At 42.3% G+C, this 22,926-nt stretch overlaps 8 protein-coding genes across 20 annotated transcripts in view; 5 read left to right on the top strand and 3 right to left on the bottom strand.

The window, feature by feature from the left end:
• Positions 1 to 16: 16 nt before the first annotated feature.
• On the top strand, positions 17 to 7,610 carry LOC106745388 (nuclear pore complex protein Nup155). 6 transcript variants are annotated; one of them, XM_014620963.1, is made up of 27 exons: positions 17 to 98; positions 423 to 618; positions 715 to 852; positions 964 to 1,060; positions 1,159 to 1,322; positions 1,417 to 1,550; positions 1,632 to 1,897; positions 1,979 to 2,229; positions 2,504 to 2,757; positions 2,863 to 3,036; positions 3,121 to 3,226; positions 3,339 to 3,550; positions 3,644 to 3,741; positions 3,844 to 4,039; positions 4,145 to 4,239; positions 4,301 to 4,397; positions 4,482 to 4,559; positions 4,660 to 4,856; positions 4,942 to 5,086; positions 5,592 to 5,830; positions 5,905 to 6,052; positions 6,148 to 6,258; positions 6,345 to 6,465; positions 6,545 to 6,655; positions 6,759 to 6,879; positions 6,960 to 7,082; positions 7,244 to 7,610. In XM_014620963.1, exons 2-27 carry the CDS (start codon positions 450 to 452, stop codon positions 7,377 to 7,379), a joined length of 3,981 nt encoding a protein of 1,326 aa, XP_014476449.1. In that variant the 5' UTR covers positions 17 to 98; positions 423 to 449; the 3' UTR covers positions 7,380 to 7,610. The 6 variants fall into 6 exon arrangements, with proteins under 6 accessions (XP_014476449.1, XP_014476452.1, XP_014476451.1 ...); XM_014620966.1 differs by having other exon boundaries at positions 3,342 to 3,550; XM_014620965.1 differs by lacking the exon at positions 17 to 98 and adding an exon at positions 116 to 187.
• A 1,252-nt stretch (positions 7,611 to 8,862) lies between these two features.
• LOC106745330 (histone H4) lies at positions 8,863 to 9,324 on the top strand. The gene has a single exon (XM_014620842.1). It carries the CDS (start codon positions 8,897 to 8,899, stop codon positions 9,206 to 9,208), a length of 312 nt encoding a protein of 103 aa, XP_014476328.1. The 5' UTR covers positions 8,863 to 8,896; the 3' UTR covers positions 9,209 to 9,324.
• A 1,094-nt stretch (positions 9,325 to 10,418) lies between these two features.
• On the bottom strand, positions 10,419 to 12,087 carry LOC106745337 (histone H2B-like). The gene has a single exon (XM_014620850.1). The coding sequence runs from the start codon at positions 11,179 to 11,181 to the stop codon at positions 10,810 to 10,812; it is 372 nt and encodes a 123-aa protein (XP_014476336.1). The 5' UTR covers positions 11,182 to 12,087; the 3' UTR covers positions 10,419 to 10,809.
• Positions 12,088 to 12,518: 431 nt separating this feature from the next.
• On the bottom strand, positions 12,519 to 12,944 carry LOC106745334 (histone H2A). Of its 2 annotated transcripts, XM_014620847.1 has the most exons (2): positions 12,728 to 12,944; positions 12,519 to 12,658 (listed from the first exon to the last, which is right to left on the bottom strand). In XM_014620847.1, the coding sequence occupies exons 1-2, from the start codon at positions 12,908 to 12,910 to the stop codon at positions 12,536 to 12,538; spliced, it is 306 nt and encodes a 101-aa protein (XP_014476333.1). In that variant the 5' UTR covers positions 12,911 to 12,944; the 3' UTR covers positions 12,519 to 12,535. The 2 variants fall into 2 exon arrangements, with proteins under 2 accessions (XP_014476333.1, XP_014476332.1); XM_014620846.1 differs by having other exon boundaries at positions 12,519 to 12,944.
• Positions 12,945 to 13,365: 421 nt separating this feature from the next.
• LOC106745336 (histone H2B-like) lies at positions 13,366 to 13,862 on the top strand. The gene has a single exon (XM_014620849.1). It carries the CDS (start codon positions 13,402 to 13,404, stop codon positions 13,771 to 13,773), a length of 372 nt encoding a protein of 123 aa, XP_014476335.1. The 5' UTR covers positions 13,366 to 13,401; the 3' UTR covers positions 13,774 to 13,862.
• Positions 13,863 to 14,130: 268 nt separating this feature from the next.
• LOC106745372 (glycerate kinase) lies at positions 14,131 to 16,450 on the top strand. Its single transcript, XM_014620931.1, has one exon. It carries the CDS (start codon positions 14,209 to 14,211, stop codon positions 16,321 to 16,323), a length of 2,115 nt encoding a protein of 704 aa, XP_014476417.1. The 5' UTR covers positions 14,131 to 14,208; the 3' UTR covers positions 16,324 to 16,450.
• Positions 16,451 to 16,670: 220 nt separating this feature from the next.
• On the bottom strand, positions 16,671 to 20,472 carry LOC106745371 (small G protein signaling modulator 3 homolog). Its single transcript, XM_014620930.1, has 15 exons — positions 20,404 to 20,472; positions 20,100 to 20,281; positions 19,910 to 20,008; positions 19,666 to 19,829; positions 19,386 to 19,596; positions 19,161 to 19,291; positions 18,825 to 19,058; positions 18,656 to 18,750; positions 18,430 to 18,575; positions 18,243 to 18,340; positions 17,978 to 18,157; positions 17,785 to 17,895; positions 17,416 to 17,726; positions 17,155 to 17,315; positions 16,671 to 17,073 (listed from the first exon to the last, which is right to left on the bottom strand). The coding sequence occupies exons 1-15, from the start codon at positions 20,470 to 20,472 to the stop codon at positions 16,881 to 16,883; spliced, it is 2,385 nt and encodes a 794-aa protein (XP_014476416.1). The 3' UTR covers positions 16,671 to 16,880.
• Positions 20,473 to 21,169: 697 nt separating this feature from the next.
• LOC106745369 (ubiquitin carboxyl-terminal hydrolase 47) overlaps positions 21,170 to 22,926 on the top strand; it is a 10,451-nt gene continuing 8,694 nt past the window's right edge. For 3 of the 7 annotated variants that reach the window (XM_014620919.1, XM_014620926.1, XM_014620929.1), the window contains exons 1-2: positions 21,170 to 21,274; positions 22,421 to 22,495. The gene's annotated coding sequence lies outside the window, so the exon portion shown is untranslated. Of the gene's footprint in view, positions 21,275 to 21,331; positions 21,356 to 21,394; positions 21,460 to 21,534; positions 21,857 to 21,886; positions 21,992 to 22,420; positions 22,496 to 22,926 lie in introns of those variants that run through there. The other 4 variants (XM_014620923.1, XM_014620922.1, XM_014620920.1 and 1 more) reach the window with 4 other exon arrangements.

The raw sequence follows: 22,926 nt of genomic DNA on the forward strand, positions 1-22,926 counted from the left end.
CGATTATTCGAATATACCGGTTTGGCGCGAATGAGGGTGATCGTAACTCCACTTGACTTGTTTCTACTAGCATCCAAATAATTGCAGCAAGTGTCCATGTGAGTATCTTTGAGAATTTACAAGCGCATCGAACTCCTTCGGCGGTTTCAAGAAATCTCAACCGTCTTCGAAATATTTTGAAAATTCCGTTAATAATTATCTTCTTCTCGTCCTAACCTATGAGTCTTTCCCCTCGAAAACTTTCTTCTCACCTGCCAGACGCAATTATTGGCTGTTTTACATTTTAGATTAAAGATTTAGGTTATCAGAGGCAACACTTTTTAAATATAAACATATATTTTCTTATGTTTAAAATTAACGTGGTAACATTTTGTGAATTGGTCTTTGATTATTCATATACTTTTTTCTTTGTCTTTTTTCAGTGCATTGGACACCTATTTTTTAAGCAAATGAGAAGTATGACACTTACAGAAATGGAGCCATTAAAAGCACACTTAGATTCAAATAAAGAAAGACACCTGGATTCTTTAGAGATGGCTGGAAAAATGGTAGACAAACACATTCTTGCTGATAGTAATTTTCCATCTTTAACCAATCTTATGCGATATAATGTACAAAGTAAGTTGTATGTCACTACAATAGAAAAAATAACCCTGAAAACTCCGAAAACACAGCTATGCGAAAAACTAACTGTAATCAATACTTTTTATACAGGTGGACCAACTGTTAGTGGTCTCGATGATCATGACTATCCTAATTTAAATGGTGGATCAATGAGTTTAACAAATATCAATCAAATGAAGATACATAGCAAAATTCCACTGCCTTCTGAAGTAATGGAACACTTTGGTCGTATCCTTTTTGAACACTCAATATTGTCTCTTTCAGAGATAAATCTACAATTATTTGAATAATTTTAGGATTATTACACTATATTTTATTTAATCCTTAGAGAAAATATAGATATGCAATGTCACTGCATGATGGGCCTTTTTACAGAAATTTCCAAAGCCTGGCTTACTATCGACAGTGATATTTATCTATGGTCCTATGAAAATGAGTAAGCATAAATATATTTTGTATTTCTTATCGGTCAATATAAGCTCATACATTTATATGTGGAAACAAAATATTTAATTTTACCATAATATTGTGCAGGTCGGATGTTGCATACTTCGATGGACTGAATGAGACTATTATAAGCGTAGGTTTAGTGAAACCCAAGGCAGGAATTTTCCAGAATTACGTCAAATATTTATTAATTCTCACAACAACAGTAGAAATAACTATCCTTGGTGTTACGATACCCGATGATACAGGAGGTAACAATTTACCGAATCTCTAGTTGTTTGCGCCAATTTGACTACTTGTTATTACATGGTTGCCTTACATTATTATTCCCTCGTATACCCACAGAAGTTCAATTAGTCCCGGAACCAATTTTTACCGTCACTACTGACGGAATAGGAATTACTACAATTGCTAATACCAGCAGTGGCCGAATCTTTCTCGGCGGTAGAAATGGCTCTCTGTTCGAAATATATTATCAGGTTATGATAGATTTGTGATCTTGATTGTGATTTTATATTCATCTTGAGTTCTATCTTAATCGATGATTTCCTTGCGTACAGGCAGAGAGCAGTTGGTTTGGCAAGCGGTGTAAAAAGATCAATCACTCGGAAGGTCCGTTGTCGTTCCTGGTACCATCGTTTGTTTCTATGGCACTGTCGGAGGAAGAAGCTATAATTCAGATATCCGTGGACGATTCGCGCAACATTTTGTACACTTTGGGCGATAGGGGTACGATCACAGTTTGGGATATTGATAATGGCGGTGCGTCGAAAATTACATCCTTGTCTCAGGCTTCTTTGGTGCAAAATACTGTCCACGTTGTTAAGTATGTGACCTTTCGTTGATATTGTGATAATAATGTAAGTTGATGGTGATATCGAGTTAATAACGATTGCTCTTCTTCTAGGACTCTGGATAGTAATAATTTCCGACCCCTTGTGAGCATATCAGCCATATCGGAGTCCGAATCGGTACACTTAAACCTGGTTGTGGTCGCAGCGACGGGGACTCGCTTCTACTTCAGCTGCACCTCGGTTACAAATCCTACTAGTAGACCGCAAGGTCTGCAATTGATACATGTCAGATTACCACCGGGTTACGCTGCGAACGCTCCGGTGATGAGGCCACGGAAAGTGCAGATGGCGTATTATAGAAAAGGTAAATCACATTCACAAAAGTAGTTAAATAACTTAAAAAGTCGAACTAAACTTTTTGTGACTTAAGCAGTCTGCAATGAGAATTTAAGTTCTGAGCTTTAAGAAATTGACCAATCACAGTCGATTGTTCTCCTAACATTCTCCTAAAATTCACATGGTGAATTTCTTAAGGCTTAGAGCTGAAATTCTCACTGTAGACCCCGCTTTACCCGATGCATTGTGAGTGGAATGCATTGCGAATTGTAGGATTCGTATCACATCGAGATGATTTTCAGGCACCCTTATTCTCGTCTGCGGCGGTGATACAGAGAGCGCATGGTGTTTGAGTAACGACGCCTATCCATTTACAAATTATTTAGCCGAAACTCAAAGTATCCTGCCTCTCGATAGTCCAGCTTGGGCAATGGAGGAGATCATTGGGGATTCGGCTATACACATCGAGAAGCAGAACAGTCCTCAGGGTGAGCCTCCGCTGTTGGTGCGCCAACACATGGAACCACCGAGAAAATTCATATTTCTCACAGCACAGGCACGCATACGATCTATATTACATTTATATTATGTCTGTATGTACAAAACATTACGCACATATTTATTATTGATTGATTGATTTTGATCGTTTTGTGTGCTGCAGGGCGCAATAATCTTGATGCAGGTGCGTCCCGTGGACATCCTGCGACAGCTGCTCTTGGAACAACGCGGACCCGACACCGAACCGGTGCGCGCGTATTTTCAGTCGCAATCTCTGGAGCAAGCTTGCGCCACGTGCCTTATTCTGGCGACGCTCGCGAGTTCTCAAAACGCCCAGGTTGGTGGCAACGTCATGCATCGTCATTTACGTTATTCACATATTAAGAATAATACTGATACGAATATCTTCGGTGGCCGTCAGTTATCCGAGTGGGCGACCCGTGCGTTCTTTTTATACGGCGGCCAAAGGACAGTAGGAATAGGTCTCCCCATTGACATGCACAGTGGTTTCTCTAATATCAACCCAGGTGTGTACGCGACATCCCATGAATTGTTCCGTGCTGTGCGCAGCGCAAATATGCAACGAGTAGCGTCTGTTTCGGCTTCGTGCTTTCTGATTTGATTTTGTTTTCAACTCAGTAGATTTACGTACGTCCACGCCCAGAATGCCAACCTTCGACTCGAGAACTCAAGCCTTCCGATCGCACGCTCAAATGGGACTCACCACGGACGTCGCTTTGCAACACTTCTCCGCGAAGCACAGCGGATTATATTTGTACGTAGGAAGAATACTTCGTCCTATATGGAACATAAGGTGTATAAAGCAAGAAATAGTGAATAATAAAAGTCAGGTGAGTGCGACGTCAAAGGGAAACGATCACAATTGTTACTTCACTGTTCGTTTTATAGATGGAAGTACAATGAATGCTGCTTACTTTTTCCAGATATCCAGTACGGTGCCAGCGACACAAATAGCCTGGATCTTAGGACATTTGCAAGCATTGAGGTGTTTCTTGAACAAAAATACGCATATCTCGAAACAGTACGTATCGTCTGAACATTTTATTTCTTAATATAAAATGATTTATAATTAAAAGTCAATTAGAAAGTTCACTTTGAACTAAAATGTACTCGTTTTTTCTAGACAAAACGCAACTAATAGAAGTATAACGACTGGCTTTGAAACGACCATTTCGAGCCACTTTCAAGAGCCAATCGTGGAAGAAAGGAATTCGTTGGATGCTCTAAAAGTTTTCATCACTCACGCCTGCGAAGTTCTCGGTTTGTGGAAGATATTGTGCGAGAATCAGTTGAACAATATTGTGAATTGCTTAACGAAGGTTATTATTATTATTATTGTTCAATTTTAGTTGAGTCTTTCGCGTGGAATATTCGCCTCTTATTCTTATATGATGTACGTTCAAAGTGCACGTATTGTCTTGTAGGATCAGATCGCTCAGTTTTCGACCGCCACCTTCAGAGACTTGATTTTGATAGGCCATGAGATATCCTCTCTGCTCATCGTTCATTTGATTGACAGGTAAATTCGTGTCTTCTAAAATATGTAGCAGAGAGAGTGATTTATCATTAATGTTCTGCAGCTATCTCGGGGACAACGCGTCGGTAGATACCGTAAGCGCAAAGTTGAGGGAGGTATGCCCGAATTTGTACAGATCCGAGGACGCCGATTGTTCTAAGGTGATGCTCACAATAGCGTGTAATTGTCAACTTTCGTACGCTAAATGTCGATAATTAAGAATAGTGATTGTTTTGCGAATTTAGGCGAACGAGATTATTCTGAAGGCGAAAAATTGCACAAATCCGGAGGAGAAAGAATTGTACCTGCAGTCTGCCTTAAAGGTACGTTGATGATATTAGGGATTCGATTATGTGATACATTCGCACGACACAAGAAGGCAAAACGTGTGATCTTGTTTTCGTTTGTTCAATGTGTGCGCAGCTTTGCAAGAAGGTAGCGCCCAGGTTGAATTTGGCCGCGGTGTGCCAGCAGTTTGTGGCGTGCCAGTTTTACATGGGAGTGCTCGAATTGTGTATCTGCTGTGCAGAAAGAATAGATCCCAACAATGCCGCCTCTCATTATTACAAGAACAACGAGCCCCAAGAAGATAACGAAGGATACCAGGCCTTTATGAAACGGTATGTGTAGGTTATAATTTCCCGGATAGCCGCGAACAATCTTCCCAATAATCCGATTCGTCTTCCCTTCTCGTGTTCCTTACAGTTTAGAAATTTATAAGGAATTCATCACGATGCTGGAACACTTGTATCAGCAGAGTCTCTCCAGCCCTTTAACGCCGACTGTACCGAGCAAGCCTGGGCCTCCCTTGCTGACTTCGATCACTGCGATAACACCGGCGAAGGAAATGGTAAGATGTATGATCTTTCGGATATTTTAGGCTTTCCCGTGCAGAAATTATAATTTTAAAATTTCGAAAATAAAAACTATCTCCTCAATTTTTCGCGGATTCCTTCGATTTCTGTTCCAAGAGAATAAAAATTTGTTGAAAAAAATTCACATTAATTTTTTCTGTAAAGAAAATAAGAAACCATAAAAGTCTGCGGAAAAATGGGGGAAAAAACGGTTTTTTCTTGCGAAACTTTAAAACTATAATAGAAATACTTCATTCGGCTTCCGAGTTAGTGCCGCGCCTTTACGCGATTTGTTTCCGACGTTTCGTGACCATTTCAGTTCGCTTTTGGGTCGGGAAAGTTCTGAGCCGTTCTCTTATCCTGAGGAAGTGAATTGAAATGTTCAGGAAACATGAAGGACGCGACATTACAACTCGAGAGCCAAATTAAGTATGTATGATCTTTCTGGTCGTCTGGGGTCGTCTGGGGTGTATTTTCATTCGAACGCTTCTCCTCTTTCAGTTGCATGAGATCATAGGCGACGCGCTGCAGGCTCCGTGCGAGACGCTACATTCCTCTATTTACACCTGGATGATCGAGAAAGGGCTGCATGGTGAATTGGTCGCGCTCGCCGCACCGTCGTTGGAGACTTACCTCAATCGTGCCAACGCGCTCGAGCTGCTCTGGCAATTTTACGAGAGAAACAAGAATCACGCAGCTGCCGCGAAAATCTTGGACTCTTTAGCCAGCAAAGGGTACGCGTACGTCGGTCCTTGTGTCTTGATCGATCGTTTCTCAAAACGGATGTGTAAAAGTTGACGTTCGTCACGTGTAGGTCAGATATATCACTACCGGAGAGAGTGGAGTATTTGGCACGAGCGGTTGCGTGCATGCGAAGCCATCAGACCGGATACGCTCCTTACCTTGGGATCTTCTTGCGCGAACTGGAAGATAAGCTGGAAGTAGCTAGAATGCAGCAAAAGGTATTTTGATACCGCGTCAGATGCTTTGATCGGGACGTCTTATTGTTTATGTATGTATATGTATACGACAATCATTCGCTTTGAATCTTTAATAGATACTCGATATTATCAACAATATAACGAACAATCAGCAAAGTCTGCACGATTCCATGACGGTGAAAGACGCAAAATCGAGACTGAATTCTTCGCTGCTTGACATCACACAGGTTTGTAACTTTGGTAGATACTGCGTTTTTTCCTTTCTTTCTTTTACTATGCGTTTGGTGACGTTTTTGTGAAACATCGATTACAGTTGTACGAAGAATACGCAGAGCCCTTGCAGCTTTGGGAATGCAAATTGGCTATAATTCATTGCTCAGGTCATCAGGATGATATGTTGATCAAAGGAATTTGGACGAATATAATTGATAATGGTACGTAATGTTCCTCCTATATCTTCCAACACTGTCGTATTGAATTTAACTCTAATTTCTAATGAGTTTCTGTTCGCAGAATTAGAAAACGTGACAGCTCCATCCAACGAAGATAAAATGACCATTTTAATGAGTAAAGTTAAATTACTTGGCCAGGAATATGTCGGATCGCCGCATTGCTTCCCAATTGGTAACTGCACTTTGTATATTCTCAGAGAAACTCAAGTTTGTATTGCTATTTATACATATACGAATGTTTCCTAACTTCTTTCATGTGTGTGTATGTGTTACAGACTTTTTAGTGAAACAACTGGAGATGAAAGCGTGTAAATATAAAATTTCCAATACTTGCATCATAACCGGGTTCTTAGAATTGGGAGTGGCGATGGAGGACCTCTTGGACATTTATGACAAGTAAGTATGACAAGCGCGATGCAGGAGCGCGAATGCTTGTATTCTCGCGAGATGCCAAATAATTGTACCTCTACTTTTAGAATGATCGGTAAAAATACCCGTACCTGGTTGAATGAAGGCAACGAATTTCACCTGATTGAATCGACAGCGAATTTGGTGCATCATTTTATAAAACATTCGAACGTTACGAACAGCTTTATCAGGTGAGCGCTATCCGTGGTTGACCAAATGTTGTCTGACAAATTAAAAGTGGGAGAGAAGGGAACTCGATTGTGTAGAAATCAAAATTGAATCGTTCGTTCAGTCGTCGTCGATCTTACAGCGTTAAACTTGTTTATAACGTTCAATCTTCCTTTTAACGCAGGAGAAAAATAATAACAAAATGTCAGGATGTCATATCGAAGTGCTTAACAACACTCTTCAGCAAACCTAACGGCGGTGACCTCGACAGAGAAATAGCGAATTTGCGATCGATCCAAAGCATATTGAATCGCATGTGAGACAGCTTTACCTGAGAGCAATCAGGATTGGACGTACATTATATATATAAAAAATAGGGTATCAAAGTGACTTTTCAAAGTATCTGATACAAGCCGCTGCGCTACGCCAAGCCACGACGCTGTTGACGACGGCGTCGCTAATCAAATAATTACTCAATTTATAAATATTTACCAAGTACTTTGTCTCTTTAATTTTACAAAGTTGCAAATTAATACTGCATCAAGTGGTTATGTGAAATTCTTAAATATATGTAATAATGTATATATATTTAAAGTTGTGTTTGTTTATTTACTATCCTTTTCACAAAAATATAACAAACCTTTACAGGAGAAGAGAATCTTGAGAAACTTTGTCGACATTATTAGATTATAAAGCATCTAAAGGTTATAATGGTTTGTATTCTTGTATATATATTTTATTAAACAGATATTGTATTACGTGTGTTAAATGTAGGTATAAAATATATAAGGTTTTATCATGTAATAATAAATCACTTATGAAAATAGAGAGAGACTTAATAAGATGCAATTAAAGATTTATTTATAAATAGGATGTTCATATCACTAATGAGAGTATTCCTTTGAAACAGATGGTTAGTTCTGAAAAGAGCAGGTATTTAAATTAATCATTTAAGCTTGTCTCCATAAATACATGTTAATTGGATATCCTGGAGCTTAATAATGACACTCTTAGCACGATTAACATAATTGCACTTATACTAGTTTGAAATGCATGTATTATTACCCAATACATCTCGACATCTTAGAGACATGAGATGACAAGACAGATAAGACTTATTATGCGTTTTTCTCCAAATTAATACTTGATGAAACATTCTACCGTTAGATTTGTTAGATTTTACATGAATAAATTACCGAAATCGCGTGTAATAAAACGTCTAAGTCGAAATGGATGTTTAACTGAACAATGGAGCATCGAGTCTCCAAATCTGCATCAGAACTTCGATGATTCTTTGAACGTGTACACAAAAATACGGCCTCACAGCATGGCATAGACGCAATATTAATTTTCATTAAACGTACCGACTGTAGGAAGAACAGTAATACCAATGGCGATTTCGAGTACAATGCATCCCGATATCCTGCTTTACATCTCCTGCATCCGCAGAATAGACGCCATCGCGTAAAGTTTACATCGTAAACTGAATGTAATATCAGAAATACGAGATGCCGAATGTTAGAAAATCTAATTGCATTGTAATTCACAACGACGAAACTTCTTGCCGAATATTTTCTCAAAGGAATTTTTTCGGAGAAACGTGTTCCTTGTTGCGTATGCATGGCCTCGGGAACGTGACGCTTTCTGATTGGCTGACGCAACTAGGGTGGGGAAAGCAGGTGCAACGGATGAAGCGACACTCCTATTGGCGGGCACTGTTGTGGTGGGGAGGTCACAGACTCAAGGTATAAATAAGCCGAGCTGGCGTAGTGTGATTCACTCGTTCTCTGTTCCAGTCAGAGTAAATATTTGGTGTTCGCCGTTTAGATAGATCAAGATGACTGGTCGTGGAAAGGGAGGAAAGGGATTGGGAAAAGGAGGAGCGAAGCGGCATCGCAAAGTACTTCGTGATAACATCCAGGGTATCACCAAGCCCGCCATCCGTCGTCTCGCACGTCGTGGTGGTGTCAAGCGCATCTCCGGCTTGATCTACGAAGAGACACGCGGTGTCCTCAAAGTATTCCTCGAGAACGTGATTCGTGACGCTGTCACATACACCGAGCACGCCAAGAGGAAGACCGTGACCGCCATGGACGTTGTCTACGCTCTCAAACGTCAAGGAAGAACCCTCTATGGTTTCGGCGGTTAAATATGCTCGTTCGACCGCATCGCAAAAACAATCGGCCCTTTTCAGGGCCACCAATATCAAACGTGGAATTTTTTCTTGGTACAGCGATTAATATAACCTCAATTTTTTAATACTCGTAAAATATATATGTGTATATACACACTTCAGTTTACATGCTAAAAAAAAGTTTGATTTGCAATTTTTACTGTGTCACACGCATTTATCCATATCTTATATATTGTGTTTATATTGTAATCATTATTTGACTACTCGAAAAATCTGAAACTCAAATATTAAACGATACTCCTCATTTCTATCCTATCCGTCAGTCTTGTATCGAATCTCACTTATCCTTATTTACCCTTATTAATTTTCTATTTAATTCTTGCGTTAACCCCGAACAATTTATTGCTTTTTGTATCTCTTCACTTTCATTCTTATTTTTCTTTCCTATATCACTGGCTTGATTTCATTGCTCTTTCCTTTTAAATTTCTTTTCCTTTTCTATAACTTAGACTGCTTTTGTATTTTTACTATTTAAATATATTTAAAATATTTGAAAGGTAAGAATAAAAATGGTTTTGAGAGTCTGCTTAATACAAAAATTTCGAGTTTGACTAGTATCCTCGCGCAAAATTAGAGATTTAATCTTACTTTATATATACTTGGACAATAAATTAATCTGTATATAATCGTACAAAAATTATTTTCAAAATATACATATACAAGGAATAATTGTACAATTGACGTCATACGTAATATTCTTTAGACGGAGTCACATTATTTTCAGCTTTATAAATATATAACTCGTAAGAATGAAAACCGCAGAAATTAGGTTAGTTATAATGATAGGATTCTAATAACTCCAGTAATATTAGTTTCAATATTGTGCAGATATGAAAGGTTAAAAATATAATAGCAAACGATATTAAATAAAAAATATAATAGCAAACGATATTAAATTTTGTAAGACTAGAAGAGAAAGTTCAATATAATCAATATCTAGTAAATAGTTATAGCGTCAATACTAAATTCTAAGCAGAACTTCAGAGACAGCAATAAATGTTACACTTGTAACAATATACGCGTAATATAAACATTGCTTTAAATTCTAGAGGTCGTATGCTTCGGGTTTCTGCTCGATAATTAAACGTTCCATCGATAAATTAACGGCGCGATTGCATCGTTTTTGCTTAGTTGAGCTTCAGCAGGCGCCTGACACCCAATTTATATTCCGAAAATGAAAAAAAAACTCATATTTTCTCATATTAAACACCAACTAATAGTAACATTACAAAAATGTTATAATTCCCTACTCAGCAAATATAACTGTCATATATAATGCATGTTATATTGCACTATTGAGTAAGAAATAACACTGATGTAACGTTACTGTTTGGTGATTTCTTGGGATTAAATGCGGATACATTACGAAACTCAACAGAAAACGTCGTATAATCTTTCCGTCGCCGATTACAACACCGGAAACAGCGTACAAATGCGCAATTAAACTTAAAGCATTGTGAACAAATCGAACAAGATATCCACGTTTTGAGACATTTTGGCCCTGAAAAGGGCCGATGGGTGCATGCGTCAAGTAGCCGCCGAGTGAAGAAAATTTTTCACTTGGAGCTGGTGTATTTCGTCACTGCTTTCGTGCCTTCGCTGACTGCGTGCTTGGCCAATTCGCCGGGCAGCAGTAGCCTCACCGCCGTCTGTATCTCACGGGAAGTGATCGTCGATCTTTTGTTGTAGTGCGCCAGTCGTGACGCCTCGGCAGCGATTCTCTCGAACACGTCGTTCACGAAGCTGTTCATGATGCTCATCGCCTTGCTGGAGATTCCGGTATCCGGGTGCACCTGCTTCAGCACCTTGTAAATGTAAATGGCGTAACTTTCCTTCCTCTTCCGCTTCTTCTTCTTGTCGGTCTTGCTGATATTCTTCTGAGCCTTACCGGCTTTTTTCACAGCTTTCCCACTGGCTTTTGGCGGCATGACGCAAGTCAACCAACGAAAGTGTCTTCAGCAACGTGAGACGAGATGCTAACTGGTCGAAGTCCAGTTATCGAGTGAGCCGTGCGGCCGGCCGACGTGCGCTTTTATACGAAACGAGGCCGGCAACGGCGCACCAATCGCGTCGCGCGCTCGTCAGCCGAGCTCATTGGTGAGGTGCGTCGGCCGCAGCTGCCTCACGCTTTGTTGTACGTTGAAAACCGGAGCTCGGCGGAATTCATCGCTCACGAACCAAGCGTTTGCATCAAGGTGGCTTGTAATATAATGAAGCGGGTCGAACGGTTCGATAAAGTTCCCCTCGATATAGATAATAATAAATATATTAAGATGTGTTCGTTATGCCGGATCGATGCTGCCACCGGCCGTACTGACGATTCGTGGAAATAAGAGGCCAGAGTGCGATTTCCTTGGCAAAATGACCGATTGTACGCGGTTTCGCTGCAATTACACGCCGTGTCACGACGTAAGTTTGCGTTCCAGGCAGATCGATATCCTTCGACGACGTTCGAGTCGTGAGCTGTTCAGGAGTGTCGCGGACATCGAAAGAAGCGAGACAAACAAGTTCCATCGTTTTTAGAATTAATATGAATTTTTTATCGATGCTAACGTATCTATTGTCCTCTGTTACACGCGTACTTCGACGCTTCATACAATATAGATATCGGGGTTCGACTCGATCGAGCACGATTGGCACGGAACAGTCGCGAGTACCTTCGTGTGGCTACGGAAGCGGACGGACACGCGAGACAGTGGAAGAGCATTTTTTTCTCCCAGCGCCATTTCGCGATGCGCTGTGTATGCCGAGCATCCGTACCAATTATTTTTGTATACTCGCAAGGTTATATGCTTGGACGCTTATATACCCTAAACGGGATTTCTTGGGTGTAATACATGTAATACCTCTGATGAAACATGTTTATGTATATATATATATAATAAATTTTCCTATTTAAATTTCATTTAATTTCCCTCTACGAAATATTGGACAATTCGTTATGTGAAATATTTAATAGTAGAATATGTACACGCCAGATTGAACTCTGAATCTAATTTTAATCTGTACAATCATTATCTAAGTACATACTTTGAAGTATATCACAATGTTCTATAAGATTATTTAATAATCTCGAAATATATATATAAATATTTGTTTCAATAATCAACAAACTAATAATTTGTATAAAAGGTTAAAAATACTATCAACTCTCTGAAGGGTTTGTATAACCTCAATGTTTAGGATGATAGGTTAGGTTGCGTCTCAATGCTAGGCAAGATCATTCCATTGTCATAAGTATTTGTGGCCCTGAAAAGGGCCGTTTGCGTATATCTTCTGAATTTATGCTTTCTTCTCGGTCTTCTTGGGCAGCAACACAGCCTGAATGTTCGGCAACACGCCACCCTGTGCGATGGTCACACCGGATAACAGCTTATTCAATTCTTCGTCATTACGTATGGCGAGCTGCAAGTGACGAGGGATGATTCTCGTCTTTTTATTGTCACGAGCTGCGTTGCCGGCCAATTCCAATACCTCAGCAGCGAGGTACTCCATGACAGCGGCTAGGTAAACCGGAGCACCGGCACCGACGCGTTCCGCGTAGTTCCCCTTTCTTAGCAATCGGTGAATACGACCAACGGGGAACTGCAGTCCAGCCCTGTTCGAGCGAGACTTCGCCTTTCCCTTGACTTTACCGCCCTTTCCGCGTCCAGACATCTTGGATCAGTCAGTGAGTGAAAACACGAAGAGATCTTTCCTCTGCCAAATGCGAGAAAATTGTGNNNATGTGCAGTCGCGAACGATCCCTTCGGGGCACCGGCCCGAACCCCGTAGTATTTTGGGCTTAGCGGGTAGAGGGGGGACTACCTTGCCGTACCTTTTTACCTTCCCTCCACATTATTCTTATTTTTATATGGGAACTCAAAATTTACATAATTATCACACCAAACTTAACACCCGAAGGATTGCTCTGTCCTCGAACGCGGAGAACCACGGCCNGGCGTCGCCGGCCGGCGATGACCCTTTTATATCGGGTGGGACGGGCATGCCTTCACCAATGAGGGCGCGCGCTGTGCTCCCGGCCTTCCGATTGGTGCGTCGCAGCTCACGCGCGTGAGTATATAATGACCGCAGAGGCGCTGCGGTTTCACACTTCTATTGGACATCGAGATCGCTGTATCTGACCGTTCAATCGACGATTTGCAAGAATGCCACCGAAAGCGAGCGGTAAAGCCGTGAAGAAAGCCGGCAAGGCTCAAAAGAACATCAGCAAGACCGACAAGAAGAAGAAGCGTAAGAGGAAGGAGAGTTATGCCATTTATATCTACAAAGTGTTGAAGCAGGTGCACCCGGACACCGGTATCTCCAGCAAAGCCATGAGCATCATGAACAGTTTCGTCAACGATGTTTTCGAACGCATTGCGGCCGAGGCGTCGCGATTGGCTCATTACAATAAACGCTCCACCATCACCTCCCGGGAGATCCAGACTGCCGTCAGGCTGCTCCTACCGGGCGAATTGGCTAAGCACGCAGTCAGCGAAGGCACAAAGGCGGTGACCAAGTACACCAGCTCGAAGTAAATTGGGAAATACACTTGGGACTTACGAACGGCCCTTTTCAGGGCCAACAAATCCCTCAAACGTTGACTCACCTGGTCGTGTTTCAGCTTCACGAGACTTTAAAAAATTATCGAATAGTTGTGTGAACGATGATAATTTGTATCTTATTAAATTTATTCTTAAGAGCGTCTGGAATTTTACAAAAAATAATTCAGTACATGCATTGATAATCACCGCCAATGTAATTGCATATCGATTGATCTCTCCGAGATACTTCTTGAAGCAACGAATATAATTACGCGACATAATTACGTCCGGTCCGTATTTCACGGGCTTCGAAGACAGTTTAAATTTCATAACGCGTGACGTAGCCACGCCGCAACGCAAAAGGCTCTAGTGCAATCTTGCAAAAAATGTCGCCAATCAAGCGCGGATGTACGGGCGCGCTCGGTAATTATGATTCGCCAAGGGATATCGCGTGAATTCGCCTGGCACAGGCAAGTGTCTTCATTCTCGTGGGGAATCGTACGCGCCTCGAGTTTGCCTCGCTCGACCGTGTTTTTATTCCCCCGTTACTCCGAGACCTTCCATCCTAACCTAACAAAATTTCCGAAGCGTGCGGGTCCGCGTTGCTGCGGTATGGCAACCCGCCCGGCGGGGTTCTTATCGGATGGCAGACGACACTTGACAGATCTCTTCCGCGCCGCCGTGAAAGCGGTGTCTCCGAACGAGATCATCAGAAGGAAAGTGAGACTCCGGGATGACGTTCTGTATGTCAACAATGAGAGATATCCGCTCGGGAAGAACGTTTACTTGGTCGGATTCGGCAAAGCGGTTATGGGGATGGCCGTGGAGCTCGAGAGGATACTCGGTGACGTCCTGAAGAAAGGTATACTCAGCATACCGAGCAGGTCGCTGGACGCGATATGGGAGTCCGAGGATAAGTCCAGCTTCCCGAAGCTGCACGACAGCGTGATCGAGTATCGCGAGGGTGGCGTCGACAATCAGCCCAACGGCGAGTCGTTGGAGGCCACACACCGTATTATAGATCTGGTGGAGAATTTAACTAACACCGACACTCTGATAGTCTTGGTATCAGGCGGAGGCTCGGCTTTGCTGTACATGCCGAGGCCGGTCCTCGACCACGAGGACAAGCTGCAGCTGTGCAGGAAACTTCAGAACGCAGGTGCCGGTATCACCGAGCTCAACGTCGTGAGAAGAAAGTTGTCTCTCGTGAAAGGCGGCGGCCTGGCACGAATGGCTCATCCGGCTTCCGTAATCACGCTCATATTATCCGATATCATCAACGACCCCGTGGACCTAATCGCCAGTGGCCCCACTGTGTACAACGCCAAAGCACCGGAGGAGATAGCCGCTGTCCTGAGAAAGTACAACCTGTATCAGTCGCTAGATGGTGACCTGAAGAAAGTTTTAACATCCAAGGAGACCCACAACGACGCTCCACTGTTGAATACAGCCGGTCAGTTTAAGCACGTGACGAACATAATCGTGGGGAACAATACGATGGCCGTGGAAGCCGCGTCGCGAGAAGCGTTGCGCAAAGGATTCACTCCGATAATCCTGAGGAACGATGTTCAGGGCGACGTGCGTGACGTTGCCGCGGCGTACGTGCGCATTGCGAGTTCGGTAATCCTCGCAATGAGAGGTGAATTGAGCCTGGAAGATTTCTGTGACCGAGTCTGCAACGAGCCGACGATTCCGTTGGATTCTCCGAAATCACGCGAGATCTATCGTTCCGTTGTCGGCGATATCGGTGATATTGTTCTGATTGGTGGAGGAGAGCCCACGGTTCGGGTGACGGGTGAAGGAAAAGGCGGCAGGAATCAGGAATTGGCCGCGAGCTTCTCGCTAAGTTTCTTCAGTGCGATCAGGTCGCGGCCGACGCTCGCTAACTGCGAGGTGATGATGTTGAGCGCCGGTACCGATGGTCAGGATGGTCCCACCGACGCCGCCGGTGCGTTCGGTTATCCCGCCATCGCGCCTGTAACGTACGATCTTCGCCGGAAAGTCCAAGCTATGCTCGGTGAGAAATTCGCGCCGATCTCGTCCCGGGAAGCGATGAAATACGCGAGGACGATAACTGACGAAGGGGACACGCGGGATCCGTCGTGTGAAAAACCGGGAACGAATAACGCGATCGATCCTCGGGTGTTAACGATGATGGAAGCGGAACGCATGTTGATCGACAACACTCTGGCGAATAACGACACGTACAATTTTTACTCACGCTTCAAAAGAGGCGCGGATTTACTGAAGACGGGACTCACCGGCACCAATGTTATGGACTTACACTTGATTTACATAAGAAAGGAACCATGCGAATCCGCGATATCCGACGAGGTAACACAGTGTGAACGCATCTTCGACGCGCACGATTTGCGCGCCGATGCAACTACCGTCGCCAAATACAAGACGATGCAGGCTTCCTTACAATTTGACGAGGACGAAGACTTAACTGCTAAAGCGAGGGAAGGTAAGCCGCCGCTCAACATAAGGATCGTCGATAAGAGTCTTACGGACCCGTGTTGCGATAAAAACTGCAAGCAATGATTCAGCGGATGATACGGTGAAGAATGTGCGATAAAACGGCCTGTATTATAGCGCAATTAAAATTATATACGCACAATATTTTCCTCTAACGAAGAATAAATATTTTATATTGTTGTAATACCGAGAATTTTATAAATGTACATGAACGCTCTTCAATTATATTTGTATGTCAAAGGCACTGCTCAAAAAAAAAATATATATATATTTATATATATATATATATATATCTTAAATTATAACATTTCTTTCTTTTTCTGTTGCATACACAGTCGACATACTCATTACCATCGAAAATGTGGCAATATATTCCTTTTCTGAAATTATCTATTTTATAAAACACGAGATTATACTTTTAAAGGTTTATATATTAGAAAGGTCAAATTATACGCGCGTGTGTGTGTGTGTATGTACGTACGTCAGTAATATTGGTTATAAATTAACATCATATACAATGACGAAAAATGAGATCACGTATTTGTACACTATCATTATTGTGCATGAAAGTTCAAGAGTTTAGACGTGAAAGCCTCTCTACAATCGCGGACTAATCTAATACGCTAAAGATCCCAACTGAACAGATGATGTTTGACTAGCATATCACGGACCCCGTCCTTCAAAGGCTGCGACTGCTCCTTCTTCGGCGGTAGTTCCCAGTCGGGATTCAAGTTAAATGCAAATTGGCTCAATATCCTTAATTCGCACTTGATTTGCACCCAGCCTGGGCTGTTTATGAAACTCCACGGCTGGTACCTAAACAAATCGCATAACAGCTATCGTACAACAGCAAACGCATACTTATAAACGAGCAGACGTGTGCGGTTTGCCGCTCACCACTTTTGCACCACCTCCACGCACGAGCACAAAACCTCCAGCCACAGATGTAGCACTTGCTCGTTCAACCCGAGGCAGATGAGGGAACGCAATTTCACATCCATCTGAGCGTGCGCGTTGTCGTGCGTTAAATTCACTGACTGAACGCAACGATACAACAACTGGAAAAATTGGCCAATTCGTCATTCATCGAAATAACGGAGACGAAGGTGAGAAGTGGTAGAAATATGAATATACGATGGCTATATAGCACATACACACCTCTTCCGGAGTCAGAACTTTACCATCTTCATCCAATCTGTACGTTTTGCACAGAACTAATCGGCTGTAAACCGAATTGAAGTCCTTCTCCACTTCTCTGTTGGAAGCCTCTTCTATAAATAGCCATGGGTGGCACGGCCCGCCCAAAAATGACGGTCTCTTCATTCCATGCTCGAGCACAGCTTTCACGGTAGGACACAGTGTACCTCTTACCAAGTCGGTGACGGCTTCGCTCACCGCGTCGTCTCCGGCACACGTGTACTGTTTACTCCGTTCGTCCAGTAGCTCAACGAACTTGGCGGGGAACCATCCTGGAATGCGGATGAAATTAGATGCCGCGAAATTAATGCGTAACTTCGCACACGTTACCTCTCAATCCATTGAGCTCTCCTACCCAGCAATGCTCGTCCTTTTGGCTGATGATCGTGATTATATCGTTCTTTCGAAAACCGAGCTCGTCGTCGTCGTGTCTTTCAAAGTCTGGAATATAATTGGTCGCTTATCGCGAAGTTATGAAGAAGTACAGAATATATATATACTAAGATAGAAGCGGTGTTTAAACCTAATAGAGCCTTCGCTCTTCTCTTCCGCGTTCGTGATACGTTCACATAGTTGTCGTGATCTTTCGCGTGACTCTCCATAGTGTAATCTGCTATGAGCACAATGTTGTTCAGTTTCGGGTCGACGTTTATGAAGTGCCTCGCCACTTGCAACACGGCTTCCCTCAGGTCGACTAGAATTTCTGGGGATTTCAGGTTCGCATAAAGTTAGTAGGCGCAACGGATGCGAATTTCGATGGGAACAAATTTATGTATACAACGACGCACCTGTTTGACGAATGTTTTTGGATTTCGCGTCATCTTCACCGTCATCGTTCCCAAACAGAAACGTTTGCAGCATTGATTTATTTCGCTTCATTTGGCGTCTAATAGAAAAGGTGTGTTCCGATTAACACAAGGTTAATCTTCCGATATCGGTATCGGTAATAGTGAGACAAGTGTTGTCATTATTTACCTGTTCAAATGTTGCTTCGGCAAATTCGGTACTGCATCCGGATTCCCTACTAAGCCACCCTGATCAGCCATCAAGTATGCCAAATGACGGCGTCTGTGAGTTTCAACCAACACGTCCGTCAATGATCCGCTAACTTCTAAGGACACCTGAAATACATATGGAATATAGCAAAATCCTTGGTTTAACTCGAACACGCTTCTACAACTATACATCAAGACAAACACACATTGAATAGTTGGTCAACGTCGTCGACGTCTCCTGGTATGTTTGAAAGCGCGTTGAATATCTGCGCCGAGTTCTCCAATTGTCTCAAGTCCGTTTCTGAAGGAATATCCAGTGCTATTTGAAAGCAATTATATAAAGCAACGTGCTTGATCGTAAGATATAATAAATACCTTTTATCTTCAACATCCCAAGTGTGATTTGAAACAGAACTATGGATCCGTCGAAAAGGAACATATCCCATATCCGCAGTAATATCTTCATATGTACAACTGATGCGAATAAAGTCAAAAACCAGTGGAGAGATATGAGGCTCAGTTCTATATCGTGTTGCACTAAAACGTGATCTATGTCAGGAAGATAATTAGTTACTAATGTGCGAAGCACTCTTTGGTCGGCTTGAATACCTGTAAGAAGCAATGTAATTGTAACTTGATGTTATAATTGATACAGTCAACTTTGAAAAAAAATCAGGATTTTTCACACATAATCTTCGTATCGTAAATTACCCAGCAATGTTGAAGAATAATAAGAGGCTGGTAATAAATCTTCTACTATCGTCGCCATCATCCAGAATGCGTCTTCCTCTTCCAAGAGCAACAATAATGACGCTGCCATTGTACCCGTGCCTTGACAATAACTTGATAAAATAGACAAGTAAGTTGATGAATCTTGACATCACAATATAATAGGATTATTATATACATATATATATATTTCTTATTTGTACATACCCAATGTCAGGATAAAGCCAAGCTAAAGCACGCATAACACGCCTTAAACGGGGTATACCAGTGCTATGGAGATGGCTGAAACATGCATTGGCTGGCATAATGCGAAGGAGATCCTTCTCAATTTGTTTATTCGTCATTAATGCGTCATTACTCGAGGCTTTCACTATATCTTTGTACATGATTTCTGACGAACACTTCTTCTGAAGTGCCCCTGTAATAAAAGATATATTCCCACAATATTGAGCCGATTCTTTGTCTCCTACGTGATTTTGGGATTTACCTGACATGCGCATCCAGATCTGCGGTCTTAAGGAATGAGGTATGCCACGTCGAACCATTTCGCGCAACTTATCGGTCCGCGGCAGCCTTCGGTCCATATTTTGCCATGAGAGCTCCGTTACTTCTTTGTTGTGACTAAATTCCAAGAGAGCAACCCATTGTAATCTGAAAGGACAAATTAACTTGTAATTTCATCGAAGTTCCACGCTGAATATGTGTGACAAAGAAACATGATTAATCCTGACCTATGTTGAGGATCTTCAACAAACGGTATTCCCAATAATTTCTTTGAACTCTGCTCAGGACCATCTTCTTCTTCCACACGGAAACCAAATTCGTCGAATCTAGATACGACGATAGATAGAATGATTACTAATCATGCTATCTTCTATATTAGAGGATTTTTATACGATCTTCATAATACATGAATCTCACCTGTACTCAGGCTGTGAATTCGGATCATCAGGTTGATTCAATTTAGCTAGGATATCTTGCGGCCACATCGATGGTGTTAACGCTGAGAACGGTCCACCGGGTGCCGGAGACAGAGTCTCGCAGCACAAACCTCCGACTTCCACCTCGACTTCATCCTCGGAGACGGCTGTTTCGATTTTTTTCTAATACACACAAGTGACATGTTATCAGAATGACGTGAAAGACTGCGTGTCGTACTGCGCGTCATCAGTTTCATTTAAAGTCGACCGAAAAAACCCCCATAAACTTGGCTACGAGCACTTACATTATGCTCCTCTTTCCCGACGTAACCTTCGTGATCGCGAACGTTGAAGAACGACTTGGCCAGATCCATCGTGTTATCGAATTTCGCTTACAAACGTCAATTCTTCATTGACATCTTGCAGCCATCGCTGTAGCTGTCAACGTCCAGATCACGTATACGTCGATCTATGGAGCACCGTAGAATAACGTCACGATCGAGTGCATAAAGATGCTCACGTGGCGTCATCTGGGGAAACTCATTCGTCCTGAAAACAAATTATCAAATGAGAAAAACTCCGTCACTCCTTTTAAGCCGGGTTTCCATTAAGCGGGGCTTACAATGAGAATATAAGCTTTAAGAAATTGGCCAATCACAGTCGAGTGTGAAAAAAATAGTCGACTGTGATTGGTCAATTTCTTACAGCTCAAGACTTACTACACTAGTGTAAATCCTGCCTTAAGCCCGTATCAAATTACGCATTGGGAAAAGACAATTATTGATTATTGGCCCTTACTCTTAGACCCCTAAAGTTAAACCAATTACGTTGATGAATTATTCAACCTTTGTGCAATCGTTGCGTTCGCTGAACGCGACTATTGACGAATTGTTCTTTCATCGAGAATAAAATCGATCTCCAGTCAGCCGACTGATCTCTGGCAAAGAGAGCATCCGACAGTTTCGGTACACCCTGTGTGACGCTATTGGTCGTGCACACTACCGAGTCACCCAGTATGGACGAATCCCGTTATTGCGCGCATCACAAGGAGCGAGCGCGAGGGGGCGGCACCGATCGGGCCCCGAGAGAGCGAGAGAGAGAGAGAGAGAGATGCGCTGTGCAGGGAATATGGCGTAAAAGTGAATGTTGCACATGTGTCAGTGATTTCGGTGAGAGGTCAGTTCCCAAGTCGGGATTCGGTGTAAACCGCGAGCGAATGACCGCGGCGAGTTCGGTGCTCGTTAGGAGCGGCTGCACGTGAGTGCTGCCGAGTGGAAGCCGGAAATTCATCGCGATAAAAACACGCCGGAGACGTACGACGGAAACGTACGGGCGAACGGTCGGTCTGTCTGTCTGTCATCGTGGGTATTCGTTCGGCCACTCACAGCCATTTCGTACGCTTCACGTTTGCCGCATCGCGTGATCGCGTAAAAATGTCCGTTTTAACGAGTCGGCTGTGGCGATTTCTCGTGCGCGATTAATTGCGCGCGAGCGAGCGCGCGCGCGCGCGCGTGCGTGAATCACGTAGTTTCTCGGCGCTGCTCTACCGATCGCGATCGGGTCGATCGCGCACGGGGCGATTGGAAAGCTCCCCGGCCTTAATAAACTTACTCTTGGCACGGAAACGCACATTCCTATCCCCTGAGTGTCGGTCACCGCCTCGGATTTCGTTAATATGCTGTTACACCCCGTGAACGACGAAGCGGCCGCTTCACGATATTTACATAACGTGAGCGCATAATGTGCGCATGAGAACGCGTATGTATCAGCGCTAAGATGCAACGCGATTAATCAGATAGTGGGATTCCCGGTAGTAGGATAGGCGAGGGCTGCTTTCCCGTCGATCTCGTCGGTCTCGTCAAAAATATATTGTTTCACCGTTACTTCCTTCACGTACGTTCGGTATGCGAGGTGAAAATTCGTGTCACGCACCGGGTCTCTGCAGCGTTACAAATTCAAATGTTTGTGCGCACAAACGCGGTATTTCGCAGAAATTGGGCACAGGGCACCCTTTCTCCATACATCAGATACATGATCGTCCGTTTTAATCGTTTCTGCGTTTTTCGTATCACCACTGATGGTGATCTTGATTGAATATCAGTGGAGTTTATTGTGATATTTAAATATGCTATGTATTTAAGTTTATTTGACACAATACATGTACATAGTGACTAAGCACATACAAATGTACATATAGCAATTAAGTATACACAAAACAAAGAGACATCACAGAAGATATTATGGATAAAAATTGCAAAGTGTATTATTATATCAAATTGTCTGATTAATTCTTTAAACTACATGGTTCTAATACATTTTTAGGTTGGTCCAGTCGGTAGTGAAGAAGCTTATCAAAGTATACATCGATAATAGATTAATACATTAAAGAAAATATAGGTAAGTCAATAGAAATTGGTCCATCCATACGTCTTTTTGTACACCAAATTTTTTAAACTATTTGCAAAATTAATACATACTTTTTCTCTCTCTCTCTAAGCACATTTATCTGTTCTTATACAAGAGATATTATAATTTTCAGAAGTACTACATCTCTTGTAATAAGTAAATAAATTTAGTTTCTATTTTACATAATAAAATATTTACATTAGGATAAAAGAATATGTGCAATAACTTACAGTAGAGATATAAGGTTAGAATTGTACAGAATAAATTTATTCAGCTAATTTGCATCAGATAATGAAAAAGCAACTATTATAATTAAGTTACTTTACACTCCTTCAATTTGTTGAGCAGTCAAAAAAAAGTTATAAAATAGGAAAGCAGTGAGACAGAAAAAGAGAGAGAGAGAGAGAGAGAAGGGGGGGGGG

The sequence above is a fragment of the Dinoponera quadriceps genome, unplaced genomic scaffold (genome assembly GCF_001313825.1).
Source record: "Dinoponera quadriceps isolate SergipeBrazil2010 unplaced genomic scaffold, ASM131382v1 scaffold1609, whole genome shotgun sequence".
In the NCBI taxonomy this organism is placed as follows: Eukaryota; Metazoa; Arthropoda; class Insecta; order Hymenoptera; family Formicidae; genus Dinoponera; species Dinoponera quadriceps.

Coding starts and splice junctions, on each gene's coding strand:
- LOC106745330 (XM_014620842.1), top strand. CDS start 8,897: ATGACTGGTCGTGGAAAGGGAGGAAAGGGATTGGGAAAAGGAGGAGCG.
- LOC106745336 (XM_014620849.1), top strand. CDS start 13,402: ATGCCACCGAAAGCGAGCGGTAAAGCCGTGAAGAAAGCCGGCAAGGCT.
- LOC106745388 (XM_014620963.1), top strand. CDS start 450: ATGAGAAGTATGACACTTACAGAAATGGAGCCATTAAAAGCACACTTA. Junction 5,087..5,591: donor TAACACCGGCGAAGGAAATG/GTAAGATGTATG, acceptor CTCCTCTTTCAG/TTGCATGAGATCATAGGCGA. Junction 6,053..6,147: donor TAGCTAGAATGCAGCAAAAG/GTATTTTGATAC, acceptor AATCTTTAATAG/ATACTCGATATTATCAACAA.
- LOC106745372 (XM_014620931.1), top strand. CDS start 14,209: ATGATTCGCCAAGGGATATCGCGTGAATTCGCCTGGCACAGGCAAGTG.
- LOC106745334 (XM_014620846.1), bottom strand. CDS start 12,910: ATGTCTGGACGCGGAAAGGGCGGTAAAGTCAAGGGAAAGGCGAAGTCT.
- LOC106745337 (XM_014620850.1), bottom strand. CDS start 11,181: ATGCCGCCAAAAGCCAGTGGGAAAGCTGTGAAAAAAGCCGGTAAGGCT.
- LOC106745371 (XM_014620930.1), bottom strand. CDS start 20,472: ATGGATCTGGCCAAGTCGTTCTTCAACGTTCGCGATCACGAAGGTTAC. Junction 17,896..17,977: donor AAGAGCGAAGGCTCTATTAG/GTTTAAACACCG, acceptor ATTATATTCCAG/ACTTTGAAAGACACGACGAC. Junction 17,316..17,415: donor AAGTTCTGACTCCGGAAGAG/GTGTGTATGTGC, acceptor CAATTTTTCCAG/TTGTTGTATCGTTGCGTTCA.